Here is a 27952-nt window from a genome sequence, read left to right on the forward strand (position 1 = left end):
GACCCCACCCTTCAGAGCAACCAAACCACACAGCTACACAAGCCGATAGCAGATGACTTTGTAGTTTCCCAGAAGCCAAGCTCTGCCCCTTCCCTCCCTGCCCTGCAAGAACCCAGTAATATAGAGCCATCAATAGACTTAGCATTCAAGCATTTCTAGTGACGATAGACCCCCCAAGGGGAAAGGCTGAGGAAAGACGCCACAAGCCCCTGATAACATGTCATCATCATCATCTTCATCATCATAATTTTTTTATACCCCGCCACAATGTCAGCCACATTGATTGACAAATGGTCCAACTGCTTCACACAGGTGAACTATCTGACTATCTGACCTCCTCATCGCCCAGGACACCATTCTTTTACATAAACAACATTAATAGTCATGTAAACAATAAACATATTACTTTACACAGAACTGGATATGGACATACCAGTATGTACTTTAGTAGTTACTTCACAATATTCCTAATAATATGTATGGATTTTCTTGCATCTTATCACACCAATCCATCATGAATACATTCAGTTTCTCAACCAACTGGTCATAATACTGTATTCCCTCTCTCATAGGCTGACATTATTGGTTAAGTTTATCAGATTTACTGTATCCCATACTTGGTCTTTCCAGTCTTCAAGTACCGGAGACAGGGTTATCTTTTTTCAGTCAAATCAGATAGTCAAGTGAGCAGCCTTTAACAAGTTTAACACCATTTCTCTATCATCCATTAAGACAAGGTCTTTGATATTACTAAATACAATAATGAATGGGTCTACTTATTCTATTTCTCTTATCATGTCCTCCCAACATTTCCTTATTTTAGGACAAGTATATTGCATGACATCTCCAGCATAGATTACAGGACATTTAAATTTTGACTTGCATCATTCATCCCATTCCATGATACCTCCACCTCCACCTCAACATTCATTTATTTCCCAGCAGACCTTGCTGTCTACTGCTCCCTTTTCTCCACGATGCCTGATAACTGGGATTATTGTCACACCCTGTCACTCTTGCCAGTGTTTCAGTGACAAGCCCATGGACAAAATGCACAGAATTGCACTGTTGGGCTGCTGGTCTCATGCCAATAATATAGGAATAGTTTGGAAGTCAAAGCAAGCAGGGTGTGGTTTTTCATCCTTTATATATGTAAGGAAGTTCATTCAAAGATTGAGAAGACCTTTACCCCCAGAGCAAAGAGAAAGCTTTCCTAAATAGATTAAATGTGTGTAATCAAATAAGAACAGCAGAAAGGCCTCCTGTGCATAAGATGTTTATATGAAACAGATGTTTGAAATGATGCAGAAGGTGAAAACCTTGTCAAGGCTTCCATGAGAATGGAGAGGATTTAGAGCCTGAACAACAAAAATTCAAATAAAGCAAATATCACTGGCATAGCTAAGGAATATAGGATTAGGGCTCCAGATGGAACATTTTTTTCAAAAATAAAATAAAGTCCATCATATGCTCATCTATAAACCATTGACAGCAATGGCTCAATGCCATTTGAACACAGTAGACTTATGCTCAAGGCATCGTGGTTACGAGAACAAGAATTCTGCATTTATAAACTGTTTTTAAAATCAGACTGGTTTAAATTACAGCAAACACATAATCTAGGCTGCAATCCTGTACCTACTTATTTGGATGTAAGTCATTATTGTACTCAGTGGTATTGAGTTCTGAGTAGGCATGTACAGGATTGTGCTGTTACAACATAATCTTGTGTACATTTTCTCAGAGGTAAGCAGCACTGTACTCAGTGGGGCTACTTCCCAGGAACATGGGCACAGAATTGCAGCCTTTTTTTAGAATTTCAAATTGGTCAGGAACTGGGGCAACAGGGGCAGAGGAAACGGATTCAAGGGATGTCTTGGGACAAAACAGATGTGGACTGTGGCTTTAGGGTTATTGTGATGAGACATCTGTTTGGAAGATGTTAATCAATATTTCCTTCCTTTTCTTCATCATCATTAACAAAATATGTGTTTTATAATAATGAAAGCTGAGATTCTCGTGACCCTGTGAGCTAAATGTCCAGATGCTACAATTTGTCATTTGATTTCTCAAGCATGAAGTGTGTGTTGAACGTGCTTTGGTGGGCCGTGCCAACTTCTGTATTTATGGCATTGTTGTTCCTTCATATGACTCAGTGGAAAAGGTTGGCAACTGCTGGTCTGTATAAATGCAACCAGGCACCACCTTTCTGAGAAAATAGCTGGTAATATTATTATTGCTGTGGTTAAGTTCCTCCTCCTGGATTGAGATATATATAATAAAATCACATACTGTCCTTCTACCCCAGCTTTCCCCCTTGAAAATCAGACTCACAATGTTATTTCATGTAGTTCTTTGTACCCTGTCAACGTGTACCATTCCTTGACATGAGTTAAGCAATGCACTGATCAGATTGCAACAGGCCAGAGCTCTTAACTGCTGCCATTTGATATTTTCTCATGGGCTTATTTCCTTAGAGTACCAGAGACAGTGATAGTACTGTACTGCATTGTTGCTCACAAGCATAAGGGATGGTTTCAGCTACCTAAGCCAGAATCCTGCACACACAGCTCAGTTAGACTTGCTGAGCATAGTGGGACTTGCTTCTAAGCAAACATGTAAAGGATTGCTCTGTGCCAGTATGGAATCCCTCAGCATATCAACTCGAAGAGTTGAAGAATCTTTTATCTACAACCAAAGTGGTTGTTATCTCTGGAGTACTACCATCATTGCCATATAGGTTGAAAAAATTTAAAAAGAGGTATTGTGGTGTAAAATCAAAATGCATGGTTAAGATAATACTGCTGAATTAATCTTAGGACTCAACTACATTGGTAAAGATGTTGTTGTTTAGTCGTGTCCGACTCTTCGTAACCCCATGGACCAGAGCACGCCAGGCACTCCTGTCTTCCACTGCCTGCCGCAGTTTGGTCAAACTCGTGTTTGTAGCTTCAAGAACACTGTCCAACCATCTTGTCCTCTGTCGTCCCCTTCTCCTTGTGCCCTCAATCTTTCCCAACATCAGGGTCTTTTCCAGGGAGTCTTCTCTTCTCATGAGGTGGCCAAAGTACTGGAGCCTCAGCTTCAGGATCTGTCCTTCCAGTGAGCACTCAGAGCTTATTTACTTAAGAATGGATAGGTTTGATCTTCTTGCAGTCCATGGGACTCTCAAGAGTCTCCTCCAGCACCATAATTCAAAAACATCAATTCTTCAGCGATCAGCCTTCTTTATGGTCCAGCTCTCACTTCCATACATCACTACTGGGAAAACCGTAGCTTTAACTATACGGACCTTTGTCAACAAGGTGATGTCTCTGCTTGCTGAGAAAGGTCCGTATAGTTAAAGCTACGGTTTTCCCAGTACTGATGTACGGAATAAAACACTTTATATACTGTGACACCAGATGGCGCTCTAGAGTCCTGTTTTCACCAACGGGATTTCCCTGTATGAAGTTTACAATGCATTTAACTGAATTGCTTCTTTGATGTGTCCAAGTTCAGCCTCAGTTTGTTAGTTCAATCCTTTATGTGTCCTATATACTGCAGTCAATGGGCTTTACTCGCAGGTAGGTGACTATAGGATTGAAAATTTCAGGTCAAACTGCACCTGATTTTATTTATTTTACAGATATATAAACCATTTTATAGCCAAAAGCTACTGAAGCAGAATACAATAAGATAAAAGGAAATAAAATACAAAAGATACAAACTCCAAAAACAATGAAACATTTTCTGCAATTATACAATTAATATTCCATAAAATGCTTGGATCAAGGAAAGCCTTTTAAACAAAAATACATCTGGGCTTTTTGTTAAGTGCATAACTTTTGACGCTATTCTGTCTACTTCAATGCCGTGAAGAAGTAGGTTGTTGTGTACCAAAGAAAAGCATACTGTATAACATACTGTATAAAATAGTCTCTTGTGTGTCAAAGCATACTGGCCTTCTTACCATTGAAACTTAAAGATCTATGGCTAAATTTTAATTATCCACGAGCCAAAAAAGACATTTGACATTCAAAGGGTTCAGATAATCAGATATTTGTCATACAGACTTGCAGACTTAAGATACATCGGAGATTTACAAAGAAAATAATCATTACAAGTTGGATAATCAAGGTTCAGACAATGTTGAAATCAGTAGAAAGCAAGTTCTAAAACCTCTTTCAAGCCTAACTTATCTGTGTTTTATTAAACAGCATTAATTTTAAGTGCCAGTGTTGTTCAAACACAATTACTTTTCTACACTGTTAAAAACTGAAGGTTTGCTTGTCCGTTTGTTTTTTTTAAAGAAGACATGTTTCATGTTAAACAAATAGATTTTTACCTTGTCTTGATAACCATATTCCGATAATTTAATGGCTTCATGTCAGCCTCTGAAATGTCACACAGTGTTGTCATGGAAATGTCAATACAATCTGGCTCCCTCAACATGACACTCAAGAAAAACACCTGGAGATTACAAATATAACTAATCTAAATGCAATAGCTTCACAAAATCCATTCATGAATGCTACAGAATAAGGAAGGGGTGTGGGTGGGTGTCTAAATACTGGGTGTTTTTTCCATAGTACCTGCTATTAAATTTTATTTTTAAGATTAGTTTGCATGTACAGGATAGCTCATGGCTTTATGTCTCTGAACAGTCAAAGAGAGCTTGAACCAAACGCAATAAAGTCCTTCAACTAGTCTAGAGGCTTAAAGCAATACATAGCAATTATATGAAAGGAAAATAGCCTGTGGACCTTCTACGCAATGAGGATGGGTTAAGAGAGACAGAGAAGCTAGTATCAAACTTATTGTTTCCACTGAACTGGTAAGTATTGAGAATGATTTCTGGAAAGAGCTATTGGGAGCTTCACACAGAAGCTATTCCTTAGCATTTCCTGACATTCAAAGTCAGCAGGTGCTTTCTAACAATTATAAAATGCTTCCACGTAAACCGGGGAGAAAGCTATCTTAAGAAGCAAATGGATGCAAACAAAAAAAGAAAACAATAGTTGACACGATAATCATAAGAATATAAGAAGAGGCCAGCTGAATCAGACCAGGGGTCCATCTCAGGGGCGCATTTCAACAATGACTAGCCAGATGTCTCCAGGAGTCCATAGGCAAGACATGAAAGCAGTGGGGCTCCCTACTGTTGCATTGAGTGTTATACAGTTTCTGAACAAGAGTTTCCAATTTCCAAATCATGTGGCTAAGTATGTCATCTGCCCCTTCACTCTGAACTTGGAGTGCAGAAGACCAGTGCCAGAAACTTTATTGTCAGCTAACTTTTGTTTATGTACTTAAGGCTATATTGTCGGGTGGTTTTATCTGTAATATTGAATTTATTATGTGTTTGCCAGAATTTTGATTCCACCCCCCTTCATATGACATGTTCTGTATTTTGTATCTAACACTCTGTTTTTCAGTGTTTTGAATGTTTGCTGTAAACCACTTTGGGTTCAGCTCAATGTGTTTACTTATATGCCGCTTTTCCACAATCAATCAATCAAAACAGACCTGGCAATGATGGGTCATTAGCAACCTCACCAGCCAAAAAAACCAAAATATAAAAGTAGCAAGCTATTATGTGTGAGGGTATGAGAGAGAAGGGAGAATCCCTTTCTCCCCCTAACCATGGTTTCAATTGACACATACCCTGTGGGTCAGCATTTACTTTTAGATACTTTCCTTTCTGGGGCTAATAGCTGGTGTGTGGTGTTGGAGGGTGGGGACTCACAAGGACTTCCCCTACCTATTAATTTTCATTCAGCTAACATGGTTGCCAATGACATGCTTAGTGTCACAGCTAATGTGGCCCCAACTGCATTGTGCCTTGGTTGTCTGACCAGAAAATGCTGACACTGCTTCCTTTCTGTCTCTTTTTCAACTGCTAAGAATTGCAAAATGTGTTTGAGTTGTAGCTATTCAACAATAAGCACAACCAGTTCTGCTGTGAGATTAAGCATTGAATTAAATTTTGATTTGCTTTTCTCACTAGAGGAATCTCATGCATGCTTATTTCGTTGACACACCTGCTTCAGAAACTACTGGAGTAAAGCGTTAAAAAAAGGTAAAGGACCCCTGACCGTCAAGTCCAGTTGCAGACGACTCTGGGGTTGCGGCGCTCATCTTGCTTTACTGGCCGAGGGAGCCGGCGTTTGTCCGCAGACAGTTTTCTGGATCATGGGGCCAGCATGACTAAGCTGCTTCTGGCGAACCAGAGCAGCGCAAGGAAACGCCGTTTACCTTCCCGCCGGAGCGGTACCTATTTATCTACTTGCACTTTTTGGCGTGCTTTCGAACTGCTAGGTTGGCAGAAGCTGGGACTGAACAACAGGAGCTCACCCCATTGTGGGGATTCAAATCACTGACCTTCTGATCAGCAAGCCCAAGAGGCTCAGTGGTTTTAGACAACAGCGCAAACAAATACGGCATGAAGCTGGCAGAAAAAGGACATTCAGCATTGTGTAATGTTGGGGGAAGGGAAGATGGGTGTCGATGCAAGAAGAAGGTGTTACAAGTATACAAAAGCATCCCTAAATTATTAATCTAGGCAGTTTTCCTACTCCTCTGAAGTCTGGCTTGGTGCTGCCACCCAGATCAAAGAGGCATCCCAGGATGCCAAAGCAGAAGTTTCATCCCTAAGATCCTCATGCGGCCAACTTGAAGCATGAAGTGGTGAAAGCAAGAAAATGCATGGAACTCCAAAGCCATTTTATTAGTGAAGTGTTTATTAGCAACAAAACAATTATTTGTGGTTATTTGCTCTCCCCCAAAGCCAATGGAAGCAGCTGAACTGGTCATAAATCCTCAGTCCTCAGCCTGAGATCACACTGACCCTGCAACCATCACCACCTCCATTGCTAGCCAAGCAGAGACACCAACAGCACATCAAAAAGGCCTTTTTCTAGGCGGGTCTCCAGGCAGCATATCTTCTGCAAACAAACACACAGCTGAGAATACTCAAAACCAGCTGGAATATCTTATTAATTTCTGCATCACTTAAGACCTTGCACGTGGCTCTTCTTCTTGCAAGCAATGGCAGAAAATAAAACTAGAGCATTTGAGGATTTGCTTAAGGATTTAACGACTCACACGTCACTATTGGTTTTGTCTTATACCTCATTGTTTATTCAGCTACAATGCTAATGGTTGTGTGTATGCATTAAAACCCACAAAACTCTCTAGAAATGTAACATGTAAAATAGCACATGCTGAGGGAAAATTGTGATTATGGTTGAAACAGCCATCCATTTTTTTGCTTCATCAATAAACTCTGAGAAATATTTCAACTGGAAAATGCTATTAATTTGATTTTTTTAAAGGACTTTTTTATATAAAGCTGGATGGAAATTTGTCTAGACTCTCCAGCACAAATTATTGCAAATACTGCATTGGATTCTATTCGAGAAATGCCACGGAGTTGCCAAACCAAGTCAAATAATTTATATATTATAAATACTTCATGGTGTTACAAAGTTCAATGCATGATATATAAGTGATACGATATTGCCACGTACTTATGGTTTTCCTAGTGAATAAAGTATATATGAACTGTCATATAGCATAAAGGCCACAATACTAAACACACACAGTAGGGTTTAAATCCCACTGAAATCAACAGGAGTTCCTTCTGAGTAAATATTTATTTATATAATGTATAAACCACCCATATTGTGGTGGTGTACAAAAACGAAAAGAAATAAAAACAAAATAAATATTGCAAAGTGCAAACACTAAAAATATACAAAATCCTTCTGTAAAACCAAAAGAAGCAGCAATGCTACTCTGAAAAAAATGCTGATGGAATAAAATAGTCTTAAGAAGTCACCTAAAAAACCAAAGTGTTGGTACCACTGTGGCACCTAAAAGTACACTTGCCAGACACTAACCCAGTGCCACTCTCTGAACCTAGCCTCAGAGTTAGGAGTGGAACCACTGCAACACTGAAGGATACTGTGGTCAACGGTGTCAAAAGCCACACAGAGATTCAGTAATAGCAATAGGGATTAACTCTCCCTGTCTGTTTCTCAATAAAAATGATCCATCGGGGGACCGAGGCAGATTCAGTCCCAAAGCCAGACCTGAACCAGAATGGTAAGGCTTAAGATAGTCAGTATCAATGCCTGTAGCTGGGTCACCAATATCCTCTCAACCACTTTCCCCAAAGAGGAGGTATTAGTGATTGGGCAGTAGTTGTCAAATACCACAGGGTGAGCTTTTTAAAATAATAATAATAATAATAATAAATTTTATTTATATCCCGCCCTCCCCAGCCGAAGCCGGGCTCAGGGTGGCTAACAAAAATAAAATAGTACAACATTCTAAAATCAATTCATTATAAAATTAATTCAAATCAAATTGATGGCAACCATTGGGCTAGAGTTCTGTGAAGATTGCCAAAGGATCAGGCTGTGCCCTGGCCAAAGGCCTGGTGGAACAGCTCTGTCTTGCAGGCCCTGCGGAAAGATGTCAAGTCCCGCAGGGCCCTATTCTCTTGTGACAGAGCGTTCCACCAGATCAGAGCAACAGCCGAAAAACCCCTGGCTCTAGTTGAGGCCAACCTAACCTCTCTGTGGCCTGGGACCTTCAAGATGTTTTTGTTTGAAGACCGTAAGTTCCTCTGTGGGACATACCAGGAGAGGCAGTCCCGTAGGTACGAGGGTCCTAGGCTGTATAGGGCTTTAAAGGTTTAAACCAGCACTTTAAATCTGATCCTGTACTCTACCGGGAGCCAGTGCAGCTGGTATAGCACCGGGTGAATGTGATCTTGCAGCGGGGACCCCGTAAGGAGTCTCGCTGCAGCATTCTGCAACGGCTGGAGTTTCTGGGTCAGTTTCAAGGGCAGAAACTCGTAGAGCGAGTTACAATAATCCAGTCTGGAGGTGACCGTTGCGTGGATCACAGTGGCTAGGTCAGGGCGAGAGAGGTAAGGAGCCAACTGCTTAGCTTGGCATAGATAAAAAAATGCCGCCTTTGTTATAGCTGCAATCTGCACCTCCATGGAAAGGGAGTTGTCGAAGATTACACCCAAACTCTTAATGGATGGTGCTGGCACTAATTGCACCCCTGCAAGGAATGCCACCTTTTTTAAGGCATCCAGGGCCAGTATAGAGACACATTCACTGTGCCCTGTACCCACACAGACAACATTTCCCCCATCAAAGTAACATTTGTTTGTTTGTTTGTATACCACCCTATATTTGTAGGTTTCAGGGTGGTTCACAACATAATATTGCAATATAAAAAACACAAAATACATAAGAAAAATAAGAAGAACTTTAATCAGCCATGAGGGGCAGGAGTCCCCAAAGCATGAGGTCAGCTGTTTATTTGCAAGCAACTTGTCCACAATATCTGGTCATATCAACCGAAACTGATCCCACATCAAATCAGGTTGGGCATTGGGCACATCTCTAGATCTGCTATAATAACAGTGTCAAGGTCAATGCAGAAGCAAAAAAAACCCCTTTGCCTTCAAACTGCCTAGCCAAAATGCCATAGCAGATAGCTGAAGTTCACATCTACCAGAGCTGGTAAAATATAATGGTCCACCCCAAAGAGTTTTACTAGGTTACTTAAGGTTGCAAAGATCTTCTTCACTGCCACATAGAAGGCACAATGTTGTGCTCTAATTCATGTTTGGTCAGCTTCATCATCATCATTAAAATTATTACTATTACCATCCATCAGGGAAGCTCAGGTGCATTAAATTCCCCCAACAGACCTGGGTTTAAGGAATATTTTGTATTGCGACAAACCAAAGCTTAGATCTTAATTAAGGTCTAATACCAAGAAACTTTACAAATCAACCAAAAATGGTGAGTAAAGATGCAGACTTTGTTGCATAATCAGCTTGTGAAAACATACATTTTATAATGGACTCCAGCTTTCCATCCATGCTCTGTGATCACCTCTCTTGTGTTTCTTTCCCTTTGTTTACAAGCACCCTTTAAAGGAGATAGCTATCCACTCAAAGTACATAATGCATAGCAGGTGAAAATGTCATGCCAGGTATGTGTATTCACCAAATATGTGAATGCTTCATTATTAAGATATGACTGAATGCTCACCATCTATTGCCCAGACAGAATTCCATTTTTTCTGGAAAACATTTATTCATAGGTTTTGGGGACAAAGTTAAGTTTGCTCAGGTATTAAATTATTATTTCTTAAACGGGGAAGAAAGAGCTCTTCAAACTGAGTTTTAACAGCACGCATGAAAGGATAAAAAACAAATAAGCAAGCAGTGAAAGGCTCAATCCATCTTGCCACATTCTCTGAACTATGAGAATAGAACCCCTGTGATGTATCCAAAGTCTGGTGACAAAACCGCTTCAAAGCTTCTATTTATTTTTTAGGAAAAGAAGCTTTATCAGCCACCTTGGTGGTTAGCAATAGTGACAGCCGTTGGCCTAACAATCCCTTGAGACTCATTTCCTCAGAAGAGCATAACCCTGCTTCTTATTCAGGGGAGCTGAATCACAGCAAAATTTGCAATCCATCTCATCCCTGAGAAAGCTCTGTGAATCTGCAAACTGAAATTCAGAGGAGGCAGGAGGAGGAGGAAGAGTGAAGGCAGGAGAAAGACAGATGTATTTATCATACACATACAATACAGGAAGGATACAAAAAAATATTGTCCCTGCTGCCTTACTGAGTGCACAATAAGAGAACTCTCATTAATCACCAGGGGTACGCACTGAAAGGGAAATATTGACTGGATTTGAGGAAATCTTGGTTTTCTAATGGAACAATTCCTTTTTAAAGGTAACTGGCAGAGTTTCTTTAAATTAGAATGGCCAGCAGCCAGCCCTCTGGCCAATTTATAAGTCATTTCAGGAATTCCAAAGAAATATACATTTTAAGGAAAACATATGCATTGGTTTCTTAAAAGTAATGTACATACTTTAGAAAAATCAATAGCATTTGTCAGGCTGAAAGACTTTGATAAAAGAGTTATTCGCCACAAACATGTCTGAGATCTACAGAAAGTTGTCTCAATTTTTATAACTTTGCAGCAGCTTGTTCTCCTACCACATGAAAACATGGTGGCATATATTTAAACACCAGATTTGGAGATGATTGCTTAGTGTTGCTGTATATCAAGCTGTAATGAAATTCATTAATATAGTGGTCACACACATATCAACCGAAAGACAGTGTTGCACCACAAGACAGCGTTGTCCAAAGTTATATGAGGACTAATCCAATTTGAGTGACAGGCCCTCTCCTTCAATCACTTCAGTTATTTTTCGGGGGAGTGGCCATAGCTGAATGGTAAAGCACAAGCTTTGCATGCAGAATGTCTCAGGTTAACCCCCTAGTGTTTCTAGTTTAAAGTGGACCAGCTAGCTGGAGCTATGAAAACCCTCTGACTGACACCTCAGAAACCCACTGCCAAACAGACCCAACAATACTGGGCTAGAGGAACTGACGGTCTAACTTGCTGTAAGCAGTTGCAAACCGTGAGGTGGGATAGAGCCACCCTCCTGAAACCAGCATCACTGCAGCTCACCTGGACCATAGTGTGGTTTGGTGGGACAAGGTGGTGCTGCATGGTGCTCCTGCTCTTGCACCCACACAGGTCTGATCTCGCTGCTGCCCTGCCCCACACCAGCACCATCCAGCGACCCTGATTAAGGTGTCATCACCCAATTTGAATTAAATTTATTTATTTAGACCATTTCTATTCCACCCTGAACCCAAAGACCTTAGGACAGAAGACAACATTTCAATGAAATATAATATAATATAATATATAATATTCAAACCAGACAAGTCTCACGAACAGTCTCAAAGTGTTGCTGTGGCTTTCAGGGCTACTGGCACTTTAATTAACAGCTTCCTTTTTGCTTTTCTTAAGTGACTAGTTAGTGGCTTCCTGTCCCTTCATCACAAGCTATGACTACTTAATTTTTCTTCCTTAGTCAGTTCACGTTCCCTGCAGTCAGAGTGTGTGTGTGTGTTTGTGTGTGCACGCACTGGTTTCTTTTTTGTAGCTAGAGCAAGGGCTCACTAATTATTTTTAATTTTATTAGCACAGTTTTGCAGTTATAATCATAAACATAAAATAATCAATTGTTCTGGCTGTAAAGTGCCAAAAATAATTAAAGCTCTGTATGTCCCCCCAGCAACATATCACTGCAAATGATCCTTACAAATAATTTTCCATTTTATGCTTCCATATATTGTCACACTGGATACTAATGTATCAATGTTGTGGAAGCACCATTAATAATGGTGCTTGTTGGAACAGGATACTCTAATTTCCCTTGTCCATTAATAAAGTAGTGTTGTGTGAGAAATGCTGGAAATTTTATATCCTTTAGCCTCTTACAATCATTAAACCAAATACAGATTGCCCTGCCAAGATGCATTTCCTTTTCTCCTGAAACTCATAAAACATTTTGATTAAAGCTGAAATTATCTCCAGCCTGACACAATCTTGCGCCATCCTATTAGCATATGTTTTCTCCAAGCACATTCCATTGCTTTAAAAGGATAAATCTCTTTTTAAAATTGATGGGAAAGGTTCTCTTGATGTGCCTAGTGTTTTGAGGGAGTCCAAATTCTGTGCAACAGATGGAACAGTTTTGTGTACCGTGGAATGTAGGGGCCTGGTAGAATATGGGTCAGAGAATAACGCTCATAGAGATTGCTGCAAATAAGAGTAGCCTACGCCACACTAATATTAGGCTACTATTCTTGAGAGACATTTCCCCAAGTAAGGTGGATGATGCCTGATGCCCTAACCTCAAGGTTGCTGGTCAACTGGCTTTTCTTCAGCAACACTGTCCTAGCTGAAATAAAATTAATGGGACAAATCATAAAAGCACAGTGATTAATACAACTGCACTATTAAGAATGGGATGCAAAAGCACACACACGAAATGAACAATATGGTTGTCATGGAAAAGGCATAGCTTTGCTCTTTATCACAGTAAAGAGCAAGATTCCTTAACATATCATTGGAATTCATCACTACCAACAAAGTTCTGGTTCCTATGTGCCATGAGTTTAACTATTCATTTACCTGATAATTTCAAGGCACAGACACAGTTCAACTAATTTAGCAGGTACAACCACATCAGAATATGTAGACCTCAAAATTCAGGAAATTTGGTGACTTTCATTTCACTGCTGGAGTCTGAGCTGGTGGTGAATGACATGGCAGATAGCTCAATGAAAAGGTCAACCCTGTGTGATACACAGCCCCTTGAATTTGGTCAACAGTAGGTTTCTAAATGGGCGTTAATTTCAAGTATATTCAAAACAGAGTGAGCTGCGCCCTCTGTCGTGTATTTCACTTCTTTTCAGATCCATGGCTGCCAAGGGGTATTAATCTTGAGTGAGCATATGGCAGCCATATCTGAATGAAATTTGTTGATTTGGGTAACTACTATTTGCTAAGGAATATTTATTTTAACATCTAAGATTTTTTTAAAAAGTAGTGCCATAAGGTGTGAACCATATTCAAGCTCTTTTGTTTCAAGGGAAAATATGTGCCAATTAAATATTTTTCCAACGCTGAAGTAATCTGTGTAAACACATTATTAACGCAGCAATCTACATCAGAGAAATTTCAACAACTTAAGATATGCGCCAGTTACATGGGCAGCCCAAGCATATGGCCCCGCAGAGTGCTGTGATTCAACTTAGTCAGTGTACTGCTCTTACCAGCCGTTACTCAGCATCACAATAGCAGTGCTTCAGTTTATTGATTCACCAGGGGCTGGGGGCTGAAGTAGCATGGGAGAGAAGATGCAGAGACCCCTTCCTTCTAACATGCAGATAAACCCCCATGAAATGTTTATTGCCCCCCATGCGACAGATTGATTGGTTGAAGCCCCCATTTCTGCAGTGGCGTCTCATCTTCCTTGGGGGAATAAACCATACAAATATAAGTTTTGTGCAACTTGATGCTTGTGTGTCTGCGAGATAAAGGTGAGGGGGCTCCTGCCACTCCTTCACTGCACTACAAAATTTTGCCGCTGGCTAAATATATTAACTGGGTCCAGGGGGAAGAAAACGGCAAGTGCCAATAAGGGCAACTGCTCCCAAAGCACCCAAAACAAATCACAGAATCACACTTCTGAAAACTCTCCTAGCAACTGCAAATGAAAAAGCACCCAATTTCTATTTAGCAGCACTGGAACTGCATGGATGGCAATGCTTAACCCAGTACCCCATTGCCCCACTCATCCCCCCACTTACAGATTGTGGCCAGTAAACCTACCGTGATCAGGAGGAGGAGGAAGAGCTCTAACAGTTCAGATGGGAAGCACAAGTTCAAACAAACAGTGCAGTTCTCCCATCTCAGCTTTAACACCTTCCACAGCCTCTGATTCCTGAATAATGCACAACTGTACAATGTCATCAACTCTACTGGCACTGCTTGGTGATAGGCTTCCCACTGTCCTGGTGCCCTTTCATCTTTGTTCCCCATAATCGCTTCACCTTCTTTCCCTATATGGCCAATGGGGAGCAACAGTTGCTCATTGGGACTATGCACTCAGAACCATGGTGGCTTTTTCATTTAGTGATTCTTCTCCTGTGCAACAGGTGATTCTGATCCTAGAATAACAGAATGGGTGCTGGCCCAACATGTTCCACAAAACTCACTTTTCCTGGTAGAACATAGGAAGCTGCTTCATACCAGGTCAGTTTATTCATGGCTGGGATTGCTCAGTTCATAGAGCACAAGACTCTTAATCTAAGGGCCATGGGTTTGAGCCCCACAATGGGCAAAAGATTTCTTCACTGAAAGGGGCTGGACTAGATGACCAATTCAACTCCAACTAAATTCCAAATCAACAATTCTAGATTCTATTAGCTCAATATTATTTAGTCTCACTGGTGGCAGCAAAAGGAAGTCTTTGCTCCTGCTCACTGATCCTTTCAAGTGCAGACACTAGGGATTGAACATGGGACCTTATGCATGAAAAACATGTGCTCTACCAATGAGCTATAGCACCTTTTCAAGATACTACACTACTCTGGCCTCTCATTGTCTGCTGCTCGACACCTTGCCAGTCTGACCCTGAACATCCACCAGCAGCAAGATGACATGCAAGGGAGAAAGTCTTTAATCAGATAGATAGATAGATAGACTGATAGATAGATAGAAATATAGAGGTAAAGGAGAAGGACCCCTGGATGGTTAAGTCCAGTCAAAGGTGACTATGGGGTTGCGGTACTCATCTCGCTTTCAAGCCAAGGGAGCCGACGTTTGTCCACAGTTTTCCAAATCATGTGGCCAGCATGACTAAACCGCTACTGGCGCATGGAAGACCATGACGAGTGCCAGAGCACACGGAAACGCCATTTACCTTCCCACCGCAGCGGTACCTATTTATCTACTTGCACTGACATACTTTCAAACTGCTGGGTTGGCAGAAGCTGGGACCGAGCAACGGGAGCTCACCCTGTCACGGGGATTCGAACCGCTGACCTAGAGGCTCAGTTGTTTAGACCACAGTGCCACCCGTGTCCATATACACACACACCACTTGACAGTGCAATGTATGAACAGCATCTACTGAATAAGGTTGTGCTGGAGGTGATACAAAACACTCAATCAGTGGTGATTCTTGCCCATATATAAGCATCACAGCATCGCTGACTGCTACATGAGCATGTGCCAACAGGCACAGACCTCAACACCCCTACCCTGCAGAATGCCATGCCAGTTTATATAAAGTGGATCTGCATTTTTCCTTCCAACTGTAAAGGTCTCCACTCCTCAACCATTTCATGACTGGCCTATGCTGCCTATTTCCAACATCGAAAGAATCAAAAGTCTGTTCAGGAAGATGCTGGTTGCTACCATGCTAATTTAACTTTGACTCATATTCCCCCAAGCCCCAGTTCCTGCAAATCTTCCAAACAGTAAAAGCTGAAACATAGAATGGAGACAGAAGGAATTTCTCCCATCAAAGACACAAGCAGATTAACAATTATACTGGCCACTGGACGCATGCTTTTAGCTGAGCTTTAAACATCGCTTGTCATTAACATCTCAGCCTTACCTCTATGCTGGATACCTGGTTGCTCACTAGGAAGCGCTTTCTTGGCCGCTGCCCTGCGATACACCACGTGGGTCCTCCCTTCCTCCTCCTCCTGCTTCCCCTTCTGCAGAGGTTCAATGAAGAACTCGTCCTTGTCTGTGCGAATCATGCCAGCCTGAAGTGACAGGGTAAAGATTGAACATTTCAGATTACTGCCCATGCAGCAGCGGACATTTTGAATAAGACTTCACAATATGCTTAAGCACACTTTAGCACTCCCCAGAGAGCAGTTAGGAAGCAGAGAGTAAGCAAGGTGAATTCTTTATTAGATACAACATCAGTGTCTCAGCTCGACAAGGAAGGACAACGGTGACACATCTGACTGAAGGGATTTCTCCTGGAATTTAATTAACAAGGGCTGGGATCCAAATATATGGGAGGAGAGGGAGTCGTGATCAAAACACCCCTCCAATGGAAGAATGCTACTAGGTGGAGATGCTGGTAGATGCTCTACCACTAAGTTACAGCCTTGACACCTTTCAAAATACTTTTTTATTTAAAAAAACCCAACACCTGAAAATTCAAACCAATATAAGAACAGGGTAGAGTGACTTTCTGGGGATGTTTCTGGTAAACATTTCAGGGAGGGTCCCAGGCATCTTTTTGTTGCAGGCATGTTCGCGAGCAAAAATTTGACACAGCTAATTGAGTTCTGCTCTGATGATATATAAGCACCAAGGTAACTGAATTGTAAAGCCCCGTCATGCAACTTCCCAATGTAATTTAGATAGATTCCACATTCAACACAAGAAGAAAGACATCAGGGCAAAACCAGCCAAAATGATTAACAAGCACTGAACTGAGGAGGCAGAGTTTGATTTCATTTATTTATTTTTAACTATTAGGGCAAGGAAATGTCAACCTGAAATGTAATTCTGCTTCAGATTTCTGCACCTGATGGTAACCAAGTTTGCAAAACAGTGCATGAATGCTTAGCAAATATGGCCTGAAAAGGACTTTCATGTTCAGACAAGAGAAAACCACAATTGTTTCACATTTAAATCTCAGCAGTGAGACAAAACAATTCAGGATGGGTTCTGTATCATAACGCCTTCCCACCCCAAGTACGTCTGCTGGAAACCTTTTATGATAAGGCACAATAGATATTTCCCTCCTAATGTCAACAAGCAATTGATACAAACTGAAAACACGATCCATCCATAGTTGTAGCCTTTTAATTTTAATGGGACCATTAAAGTCACTTCAGCAATTATGGCATGGATGAGGAGGAGAAAGAGGAGGGGGCCTGTCCAGATGAGGGCAACCTACCAGGCAAAAGATTTAGTGTCTACTGGCACTGCCGAGATGGGGCAGAAAGACTGGCAAGTGAGTAAGATGCCAACACCCATTTCAGATGCTACTTGATTTTAACTACTGAGAACAGGACATCTATGGGAGGCCATACAAGGGAACAGTGCCAGGGTAGGGGGACGGCTATACTAAGGATATGGGTCGTATGGAAACGCAATGCTAACTGCAAAAGCTCACGGGAGGAGCTTGCCCTGAGATTTGATGGCAAGGCAGCCTGCAAGAGATTTGCCAGCAAAAAGTATTTCTACTGGCTTCCTTCCCAAACTGATTAGACTCCCCGTCCCTTCTTTTCCAAATATCTGTGCCAAGATTGTCAAGGACTCGGCAGCTTCCTGCAGCAAAGGGATGCTTGAATTGATTGACATCGGCAAAGATTGTGTGAAAGAACTAGACTCTATAGGAAGCTCCATGGACTTAACCGCACCAAGAGTTACGCATGGCTAAATCCCACTGGCTTAACTGAGACTTTTGCATGAGTAATTGGACAGCATTGTCTAATGGGTGCCTATTATGCCCCTTCCCCATTATTCAGGCCTGTATGCCCCCCCTCAATATACCCACTGTTGAGCCATAAATGTCTACTGGCATCTCCAGGCTCATCAGCTCCAAGTCAGGTGGGTTGCAACATGAGCATAAGCTCAGTCAGTCATCTTCCACCATCTCCATTTTATTTACATGCTAGGAATCTATACATATTATTTCCTGGAGTAGTTTTGTGTATTGGTTTAAAAGCAGAGCATAATGCGGTTATGGGCTTTAAAAATAGCAAAGTAAGTAGAAAGAAATAATGAAACAACTTTCGCCCTCTAGATATACAAACAAAAGCAGGAAGGTGAAGCACCCTACAACTGAACAGGATATTTAAAAAACAACAACCCAGCTTTGACAAAAAAGACCATAATTTGTTACCCAGGGGTATGTGACACTTGCTTGGAAAGTAAAATGCAGTTTGTTCGGGTTGAATGCAACTGGATACTGGAGGAGAGAGGGAAGCATATGCTAAACTGAAGAGGCTATGCATTCATACGCAAAGGTGAGATAACTGTGGAATAATCCCAAGGTGTGCTGTATTAAAAATAAAACAAAATATACCACATATTTTCTCTTTGATTAGTTCACTTCAAGACCAATGAGTTTTTAATCACACTGCATGGGTTAATAAGCTTCCCAAAGCCTGGATATCAGTGCTATCACTGACTGTTTCTTACAAATGGTTCCCTGCCCACGTACAGTTGTGAATACAGCCATCTCAGCGATGTTCACCAATCTGCTGCGGTCCAAGTTGTGCCTATTAAACAAATATTTATGCTCTAATTATCACTGTAAGTTTCTCAACTCATTGACATTGCACCTTACAATTTTCTCCTTTAAACATCTGCCACATATGCTTTGTGGCTTGAGACCAAAAAAGCATGTGCCACCATACATGGATTAGTCTTTAAAGAAGCCACAAGACTCTTAGATCGTTTTTTCTTGGTAATCATCCGTAAGACCGGTGCTGGTGCCTTGTTTTTGTTGCCACTTCTGCCTACTGCCTTGTCTCTCTCCCAAATATGCCTTACTGATGCCCACCACTTTTACTCCTAGGAAATGCATAATAGTATGTATAAACCAGGGATTGTCACCCTGGTCCCTACCGCCCACTAGCGGGCATTTCAGGATTCTAGGTTGGCGGTTCTACAACACAAGCTGAATCCTTTCATCGAGCACCACTGGTATAAACCATTAAATAAACCTCAACAATGAAGGCCAATAGGGTCACTGGATCTTAAGGAAGTATGGGGCAGCAACAGTGAGCAGTAACAACAGACAGCTCAGACTGAAACACGTACTTGGTGCAATCTCTCCTCCACAATTCAATAAACACAGCATTTCCACAAATCCTTTTCTCGTTCTCCCACAAATCTTTCATCTTTCATCAGAATCAGAGCACAAAAATCAACCTTCAAGCATGGCTGGCTGTTTTTTAAATTTTAATCTTGAACTGAAGGAACTTGAGTCTGAACCCCAGCTTTTTCTCACATGCTTGAGAGGAGTGTTGTCAATGACATCACATCAGCAATTTGCAGAGGGACTCAAGACAGTGCTTGAATGACATAGATAGAAAAACACTGGGTTTTCTTTTGATTTCTGTTTCTTGGCCTTATATGCCCTAGTCCTCCGCCAGCTTCCGCTCACCTTTCTCAATTAGCATGATAACTTAATTTAAATATATAGTTTGCTGAACTATGGGGCACTGGTTTGTGTGTGTGTGGTTTTTTAGGGCTATCTGTCAGACTCCTGCATAGCTTTATTTTCCGATTTCTGCACCCAGGACCACTGCAAGAAATTCTAGATTTTTTGGAAGATGACGAGGGAATTAAGATTATATGTGTGCACCACTCACATCCTATGCTTCTCACCATTTATCAACCAGGGCCAGTGAACAGCACCATGACCCACCTCCAAGCTGAATTAATGTTTTTTGATGCAGGAAAACACACCTTCTGGTGCAGCCAGGTTTTATATTACAACAAGTGGCATAACAGGTGTGACAAGCGCACTGGCGCAGCAGAGAAAGTTTGGCTATTGCGGGAATGCCGCCTTGCCTATGATGAATTCTTTCCTTCGCTGCTTCCATACTTGTCCCAGGGTTGTTTGTACCAAGAATAATGTCTGAAAAGCACCTAGATTAAATATCACTGCTGCTCATTATAAAGTTATAGCAATTTCCTTACAATGACTAGATGACTAAAACAGAGAAGCCACATTCTGCTTTCAGCACTAGCAAGCTAATGCTCAGCAAAGATTCAACAAAATCACTGGAGTGCTTCTGGAATAGCTCCATAAGACTGAAATCGGCATTAGGCCTTGGAAACATTAAAATTCCAGCTGCTGAAATAAAGGAATAAGACAGCTCAGAATATCTGCAAATACTACTGCTCCTTGTGTTTTCTTCTAGCTGTATCAAGACCTGTAATTAAATAAGGGTGCAGAGAGCATTCGTGAATATGTCTCCAGTGGTCAAAACTGCATTCAGGATGTTGGTTCTGTTTCTACTTCATGCTAATTTATCTTTCTTTATTTGCTTACTTTTTTCTAACTTACTGTCCAGTTCAAAGTAAGGCAGGATAAAAATCAATAGTTATTTCATGTTAATGGGCTTTTATTGGCAAATAGTATTTCTCTTTGCACTCAAATAGTTCATGTATTGTATTTGGTTCAGATTAAATTTTTTAAATTATTATTTCATACATTTGAGTGTCATGTAGGATCATACCCATCAATGTCTCTGTCTAATTGGGGTGCTGTGTTCATTAGTCACAGCCTGACAGCAAAACAGGTTTTTTTAAGGCCATAAGTATTAAGTCATTCACTTCAATAATCTGTGCTGAACCTCTGAAGTTATCAATTGAGAGTAACTGTATAGTGTCATATAATCCTGGTTTACAGGATACTGATCAAAGTGAATGGAGCATGGAGCAGAGGTTTCTAAACTGGGATCCACATCAGTTAATACAATTACAAACCATAAAGCATCTAGCACAGAGCATTACAATTACTACAACAGATAGAAGAATAATTAAGTGGTCCCCCAAGGCCCTCAGCAATTTTCAAGTGCTCCCTGGGGGGGGGGAGGAGGTTGGGAACCACTGATGTAACATAGTAGAAGAAACTATATGTGAACAGCTCTCTTCCCCCCAACGTGGTTTTGGTTTTGGGTTGCAGTATTGATCACCAGTGCAATGTATGTCAAAGGGAAGTATAAAAGCTACCCCCAAGATTTTAGATTCGCCAGTGACCTTTACAAGCCAAATATAGTCCAAGGCTATGTACACATTCCCATTTACTCGGCATGCAGTGCACCCCAGCGCTGGTTTGGGAAAGCAGTGTACACAAGACACGTGTCACAATCCATTAGCTATCCCATCATCTCTTATTAAATATTGTGTTTTGATGCATTTTCCTCCAAACCAGCTTCGATCCACATTGAACTTTAGCACACCTAAGCTGCATTTAAAGCTGGTAATGTGTACATGGCCTAAATCTGCAAACCTCCTTCTCTAAACTAAATTGATCTACTGATATTAGCCCAAGGGAAGCATTTCTTCCCATTTTCAACTAAGGCAAATCCCCTTTCCTGACTTTAATATATTCCCACTTTTCCTGGGTCATTTCCGCTGCTGTAATCAACCACATTAAAAAAACCACAGTGAACAGGGTGTGTATGTGTGGGTGTGGGTGTGTGATAACTCAGCCCCTTCGAATGCTACCAATTCCTCATGAATTCACTTGGCTTTCTTTAAAAGTTTAATTTGCTGGTGTGTTTGGAATTGACAGCAATCTCCAGTTTTGCAGCTTGAGGTCCTACCGCTAATTAAATGTCTCCTCCGGCTGAACAGCCAGCAAGTGCCTTAATTGTCTCCTCATTCACATTCACATCACAGCTTCACGTTCTAGACCCGTAATGAAGGAAGCCTGCACAGCTTCTACAGCTGCTTCTCAAACGCTCTGGAGTTCAGACCCATCCTGTAGCCCCGGTTTTAATTAGCGTTCGTTTCCTGCCCATTAGGATGAACATATGTACCATCCATTCTCACTACATAAGCAGAGTAGTACCTCTTCTTTTTTAAAACATGCAGCGAGGCAAAAAATGACATGTGCCTTCACTTGCATTTGATATTAGGGTGGATGAGAAAACCTAACAGATGTATAGGAATAGAAAAATTATACAAAATACTACTGTAAACTCCTACAAATGCTGACCTATATGTAAGAATAAAGCTAGTCTTTGATTTCTAATAGCACGACCGCAGTCAACCAGGAACTACCTGTGGATGTGAAGAGGAGAACTCAGAGTAGACAAAGCTGGGGACACTGACAGTGAGCAAAAGACCTCTTAAGGCCTTAGGAGGAATTCTGTTGAAATGAATTGGGCATGCATTCCACAGCTCAGTTTGAGGATCAGGCCTCCAGGTTCTTACACGTTAAGAAGCTATGATTCCAGGCCCTACAAACTCCATGGTCTGTGACTGGGAATTAAGTCTAGGGAGCAAGACATAACATGTATTGGTCGTCGGGCAACTGCTGTGTTGTCAGCATCCTGGCAGAACCTGCAGTATATACCTGCCCTGGGTCCTCATTTAATGCATAAGCTACTTGGTCAGCATGCAGCCCGATACTGTGAGTGTGTCATAGTCTTGCAGTGCTAGCAGCATAGTGTGGATGTATATGGGGTAAAGGGTCAACCCCTTTATGCATGGGCTTCACAGACAATTACTGAGGGTGAATAGTTCACCAAGTGTTTACCTGAGGAACAATGACAACAAATGCATATAAACAGAAGTCGGGGCGGGGAATGCAGTTGGAACTAGTAATCTCTTAAAACTCATGCCCTCTACCCTCTTCCATCTGACAACATTCCAACACATGCATCCTCTCCAAGCTGTTGTTCCATGCTCTCCCTCCAACTTCCACCTCCCACTCAGGGCCTGAACATTCCCTGCTCCAAGCAATCCCCCTCCCTCCAACCACAAAGCCCAAACAAGGATCATTGTATGCACATGTTTATCTCCCATGCGTCAATGGCATTTATTCCCAAGGCTAAGGCTGAAACCTCTACAGTGGTACCTTGGTTTAAGAACTGCTTAGTTTATGAACAACTTAGATTAAGAACGCTGCAAACCCTGAAGTAGGTCTTTTGGTTTGTGAACTTTGCCTTGGAAGCAGAACATGTTCCGCTTCCTGTTGAGTGTAAACTGAGTTCCCCGCTACTATGGGAAAGCTCGCCTTGGTTTAAGAACGCTTTGGTTTAAGAACAGATTTCTGGAACAGATTAAGTTCATAAACCAAGGTACCACTGTACAAAACTTCCCCTCCACCCTGACAATATTGGCTTAAAAATAATGAGCATGATAGCATCTTTTTTTCTCTATACGGATTTCTAGAGCCAAAGAAATACCGAATAAACTGTGCAGAATGGAAAACCCATTTCCCCTCCCCTTCTTTAAAGTAACAGAAGCACTGAGAAAGGATTGTAAAGCTTTGGAACCTTCTGCCACATGCTTGCTGGATGTTAGCAGTACCCTGAAGCTATAATATTTATATAGCCTCAAGTTGGGAGGGGGGAGGTGGAGAGGAAGTTTTAAACTCAAGCCATGCGTTTCTTGTATTTCATTTAAAATTCTATAAGCAGACTATTTTCAAGCTGCTTCTTTTTTTAATGCATGTTTACACTTGTACAAAGTCCCATTAGGACTGGGAAAGAAAATGTTAAAAATATTATAAAAATATTTCCCAGGGTAACATTGCATTGATCTATTAGTCTGCTTTCTACATTAAGCACAGGGCAACCCTGAGCAAATGAAGTGAGGTGATTTATGTTAGGCTACGTCTTCGCTGCTTATGAAAATTTTACATTTAGCGGCAATACAGTTTTGACAGGATAGCCTGGTAGCTTGCAATCCAAGCCTCCGAGTGCTCTGCCAGCACAAGCCTGGCGGACCATTGGGCTTTTAGTCGTCTGACAATAATTAGCAGGACTAAACTTTGAAAGCACACGTGGGCCATAAGACTCGATAGTTAATAGACGTGGGGGTGTGCTTACCATCAAGCCAAAAATTCTCAACTCTGACTTGAGGAAACCCAAACCCTGAAGAAATAATGAGTTATGAAAACTATGTTATCTAGTCCCATGGCTCTCAAGCACGCACACACACACCATAGTACACCAGTGGGTCTTCACAGGGCAAAGTGAGGTATGCATGCATAGATTGAGGCCTGCCAACACAGAGGGGGGTCCTTTCCTACCCCCCTACCCCCCCCCCCCGCATGCCCCCTAAACTTGTTCCAAGGTTTTCCCCAACCCTCCAGAGCAGATTTAGGGCACCTGATGAGTGTGTTCAGGGGCAGGAGAGGGGAAAAGTCCTCTTGTGTCAGTGGATCTTGTCCAGGGCATGTGGCAATTCAGCCAAATCCTGCCCCAAAATAATAAAGTGCATAGGATACAATAAAACAGCAAAAGTTTCAATAAAAAACAGTTCAAATTCCTACATATCGTTTATCCATCTAAAATCATTTATCCATCCCTTTCCTCACCAGCAGTTTGCCTCACAAGGTACTCCAATGGATGGCTGGAAAATCATATGGGAGATACACACAGGCTTCCTGACCATCTGTGTAAGTTATTTTGTACAATTTTCTTTGTGTTAAAGATTCAAGCTTTTGATCAATACGGGCCGGTTATATGTTGTTGGTGTAACAGCAGCCAAGAGGAGAAATAGAAAGAGATGCTATATACCAAGCTTCCATGCCATGATCACTGGAAGGGCTCCCAATTTCCCCCCGAAATTTTCCAAAGGCAACCCAATACATTTCCAAACTCTCCTCAGCAACTAAAAGGGCAGCAGTAGAGGGTTGAGAAAGCAGAGACTGATGAGTCAATGGTTATATGTGCTTCAATGTATGCGCTTGCGAGCACAGAATGACAACTGGCAGCTGAAAGAGAACCAACATCCAACATTTGCAATATAAGCAAAGCAGGCAAGGAATGTTGTGGTATCTTGAAGACTAGCAGATTTACTACGCCGTAATGAACCTGTTTGTCTTTAAGCCAAAGGACAGTTTGCAAGGTGTCTCTCCTGCCTGATACACTCGCAAGATACTTGGCTTTTCATGTGCTCTTCTGCATCTACCAATTTGAAAAGGAGTCTTGCTATTTCACTCTAAAAACAAAACATTGTATAATTTAACATTATTTCAGTAACTGCATGTATACCGCATGATCCTGGAGGATATCACATTGCCATCTTCACCATATCTTGGAGGCTCCTAGTGCCATGCAACCAAGGGTAGGCAAGCAGCACAAATGGACACAAGATGGCCCAGGGCCACTGGGCTCCCGCCGCACAGCACACGATGGTCCTGTGGCTCACCGTGACTGTTTCTTTGTACCCTGCTTGTGCCTTGAAACTGACAGCACCATTAAAAAAATGCAAAAATGTTGAAATATAGCCTAATGATATGAAGAGTACAAATTCCATCATCAATCTGGTATGTTCCAATTCAATACTTAAAACCAATGAAACAGCAGTGGCCAGCAGGAACCAGGGGATGGTGGTGACTCAGTATGAGCTGTCTGGTGGGGACAAGAGGGGTGGCCAGGCAACTGTGCTGAGCAGAGCTCCAGGCCCACATGCCTGACCTCGCCAACACCACCAGTTTTGGATGGAAGTATGTCAGGGATGAAGTCTGCATGATTATGATGTCAGGACTGGTGGTGCAGGCACCACCGCCTTGGGGTGGCAACTTATCTGCCAATTAATTAGTAAGCAGCTGGAAGTTGTGGGGAGGTTTTTCCAACCATCACACCAGTGGGGAAGGGCATCAAGGGCAGCTTACCAACAGAAAATATGGCAGATGGGGCTGGTGCCACCTACTTTCCAGCAAGAAAGCTGCTTGTCCAACAGTAAAAGTAAAATCTACTATATAAAAACTTCATATGACTTCAAAAAATAATAATAGTATCATTGGTAAACGCTGTTGCAGAGTTACATAGATGTTACCGGGGTGTTTCCTCAGAGGGCTGCATCCAAATAATTCTGACCAACCTCCCCATCACCTCATGGACCATAGCACAGGTATATGCTAGCTAACTTGCCATGTTTCTTTACTGTCCAAGGACTTTTATCAGACACACTGGATTGGTGTGAATTCCTATCGTCAAGTATAAAAAGTGTTGCATCCCAGAGCCTGTATTACGTTAGATATGAATTAGCCCTGGCAGATTCCTTTTACCACAAATGGAGGTTAATCAGTCTAAGCAGCTGTTCTGGGTTCTCGTGTGCAGTGTTGGCACAGCACACTAATTAATTCATGGCCGTCGTTTCCTCTCAGGGCAGCTTGTTACAGAGGTCACTGGCTGCAGAATCGGGTCTGCAAAGAGTTAAACAGCAGGTTTTACATTTCACAGAAAATGGAAGGTGTGAAACAAGGAGCTTTGGCAAAAAGAAAAAAAGAAAGGGAGAAAAAAGTGCAGCCTGGCAGCCCACAAGCACATGCAGGTACTGAATGTTAAAGGGGGAAAGAATTATTAAAGAACTGGTGAGAGTGAAAAACGATAAATGTGATAGATCAAGGACCCACAGCTTGATTACTATTGTTGCAAGCTGGGCATAATAATTGCAATTCTGCAAAACAGTATTCTCAATCTTAATCGGAGAATTCTGGAGAGGCAGTGCAAAAAAAAAATCGCGTTCATAAATTTGTTCTTATTAAGATCCTAGGGAGTTGAATTTATCCAATTTCAGTGTAAGTCATTACTGCAAAAAAGAGGGTGGGGGGGAAGAGCGCTCAAGCACAGAAAAAAATCTCCCCTTAGCAGTTAAAAAAAAAAAAGGCATGCCTATAGCTTTGTGAAGCACACAGGATATACAAATAAATGCTGGTTTAAAAATCCACCACAGAGTTTCCATAATACTTAGTGTTCAGACATTTTGAAGGATATCAAACAGGTGAAGCCCAAACTGAATTATGGATACTGGGGGAGACCGATGTGAATTAATTTAAGCAGGGACAGTAAGGGAAACAGATTCAATTCCATGGATCCACGGAGCTCAAAGTCGTGTACATAGTTCTCCCTTTTCTTATTTTAGGCTCACAACAACCCTGTGAGGTAGGTTAGTCTGAGAGATGATGACTGGCCCAAAGTCACCCAATGAGCTGACCGGGGATGTGAATTTCAGTCTCCCAGGTCCTAGCCCAGCACGCTAACCAGTGATGACATGTACAGGCAGAATTACAGCTGTGGCTTCAGTGGAGCAAACATAATACAATCCCCGCTCCCCGACACACTAGTTTAAGCCATCCTATGGCTCAGATAACATTACTGGGATGTAATGTAATGGATGCAACCCTGCTCCCTTCCTTTGTGCTGTAGAATAGGGTTGTGTACATAAAAGGATTTGTGCATACAGCATGAACACCTTGTATTAATCAGGCTGTTTAATACCCTTTTTGAGTGTTCATGTGTTCCTCATCAAGAAGAAGGCCATGTTTGCTGACTCTGCTGTTGTGTGTTCTTCCCCCTGGGCTGTCCCCACATTGGAAGTGGGGTGAGTCTGATGGGGGAGGACCTGCCTTATTTAGAACCCTGAGCAATCAAGGAGAAGAACCTATATGGTAGATGAAACTCTCTACTTCAGCCCTATGCATGGATGATGAGGGGCTGAAATGTAGTATAAACACCGACAGTTGGGAAACAGTAGCCTGCAAGTGCTTCAATTGGAGAACAGCCTTTGCCAAAGGTGTCATGGACTTTGAAGACACTCGAACTCAGGACGAAATGGAGAAACGTGCTAAGAGGAAGGCACATTTGGCAAACCCTCACCATGATCGACTCCTGCCCGGAAACGAATGTCTCCACTGTGGAAGGACGTGTGGATCCAGAACTGGCCTCCACAGTCACTTATGGACTCACTGTTAAGACCGTGTTCATGGAAGGTGTGGCGATATCGCCCCTTTAGGACTGGTTTATGGGAATGGGTTAGATTAGAACCTCCAAAATAATGAGCTTACATACAGCTGTCCCCCGTTGAGGCCAG

General features: G+C 41.8%; 1 protein-coding gene across 4 annotated transcripts in view; it reads right to left on the minus strand.

Moving 5' to 3' along the window:
- ADAMTS2 (ADAM metallopeptidase with thrombospondin type 1 motif 2) overlaps window positions 1-27952 on the minus strand; it is a 209701-nt gene that overhangs the window by 110920 nt on the left and 70829 nt on the right. For 3 of the 4 annotated variants that reach the window (XM_079966472.1, XM_079966471.1, XM_079966474.1), the window contains exon 3: window positions 16023-16176. In XM_079966472.1, coding sequence (XP_079822598.1) covers window positions 16023-16176 — 154 coding nt within the window. The remainder of the gene's footprint in view (window positions 1-16022; window positions 16177-27952) is intronic. The other variant, XM_079966473.1, reaches the window with a different exon arrangement.

This window comes from Podarcis cretensis (genome assembly GCF_951804945.1).
Source record: "Podarcis cretensis genome assembly, chromosome: 2".
In the NCBI taxonomy this organism is placed as follows: Eukaryota; Metazoa; Chordata; class Lepidosauria; order Squamata; family Lacertidae; genus Podarcis; species Podarcis cretensis.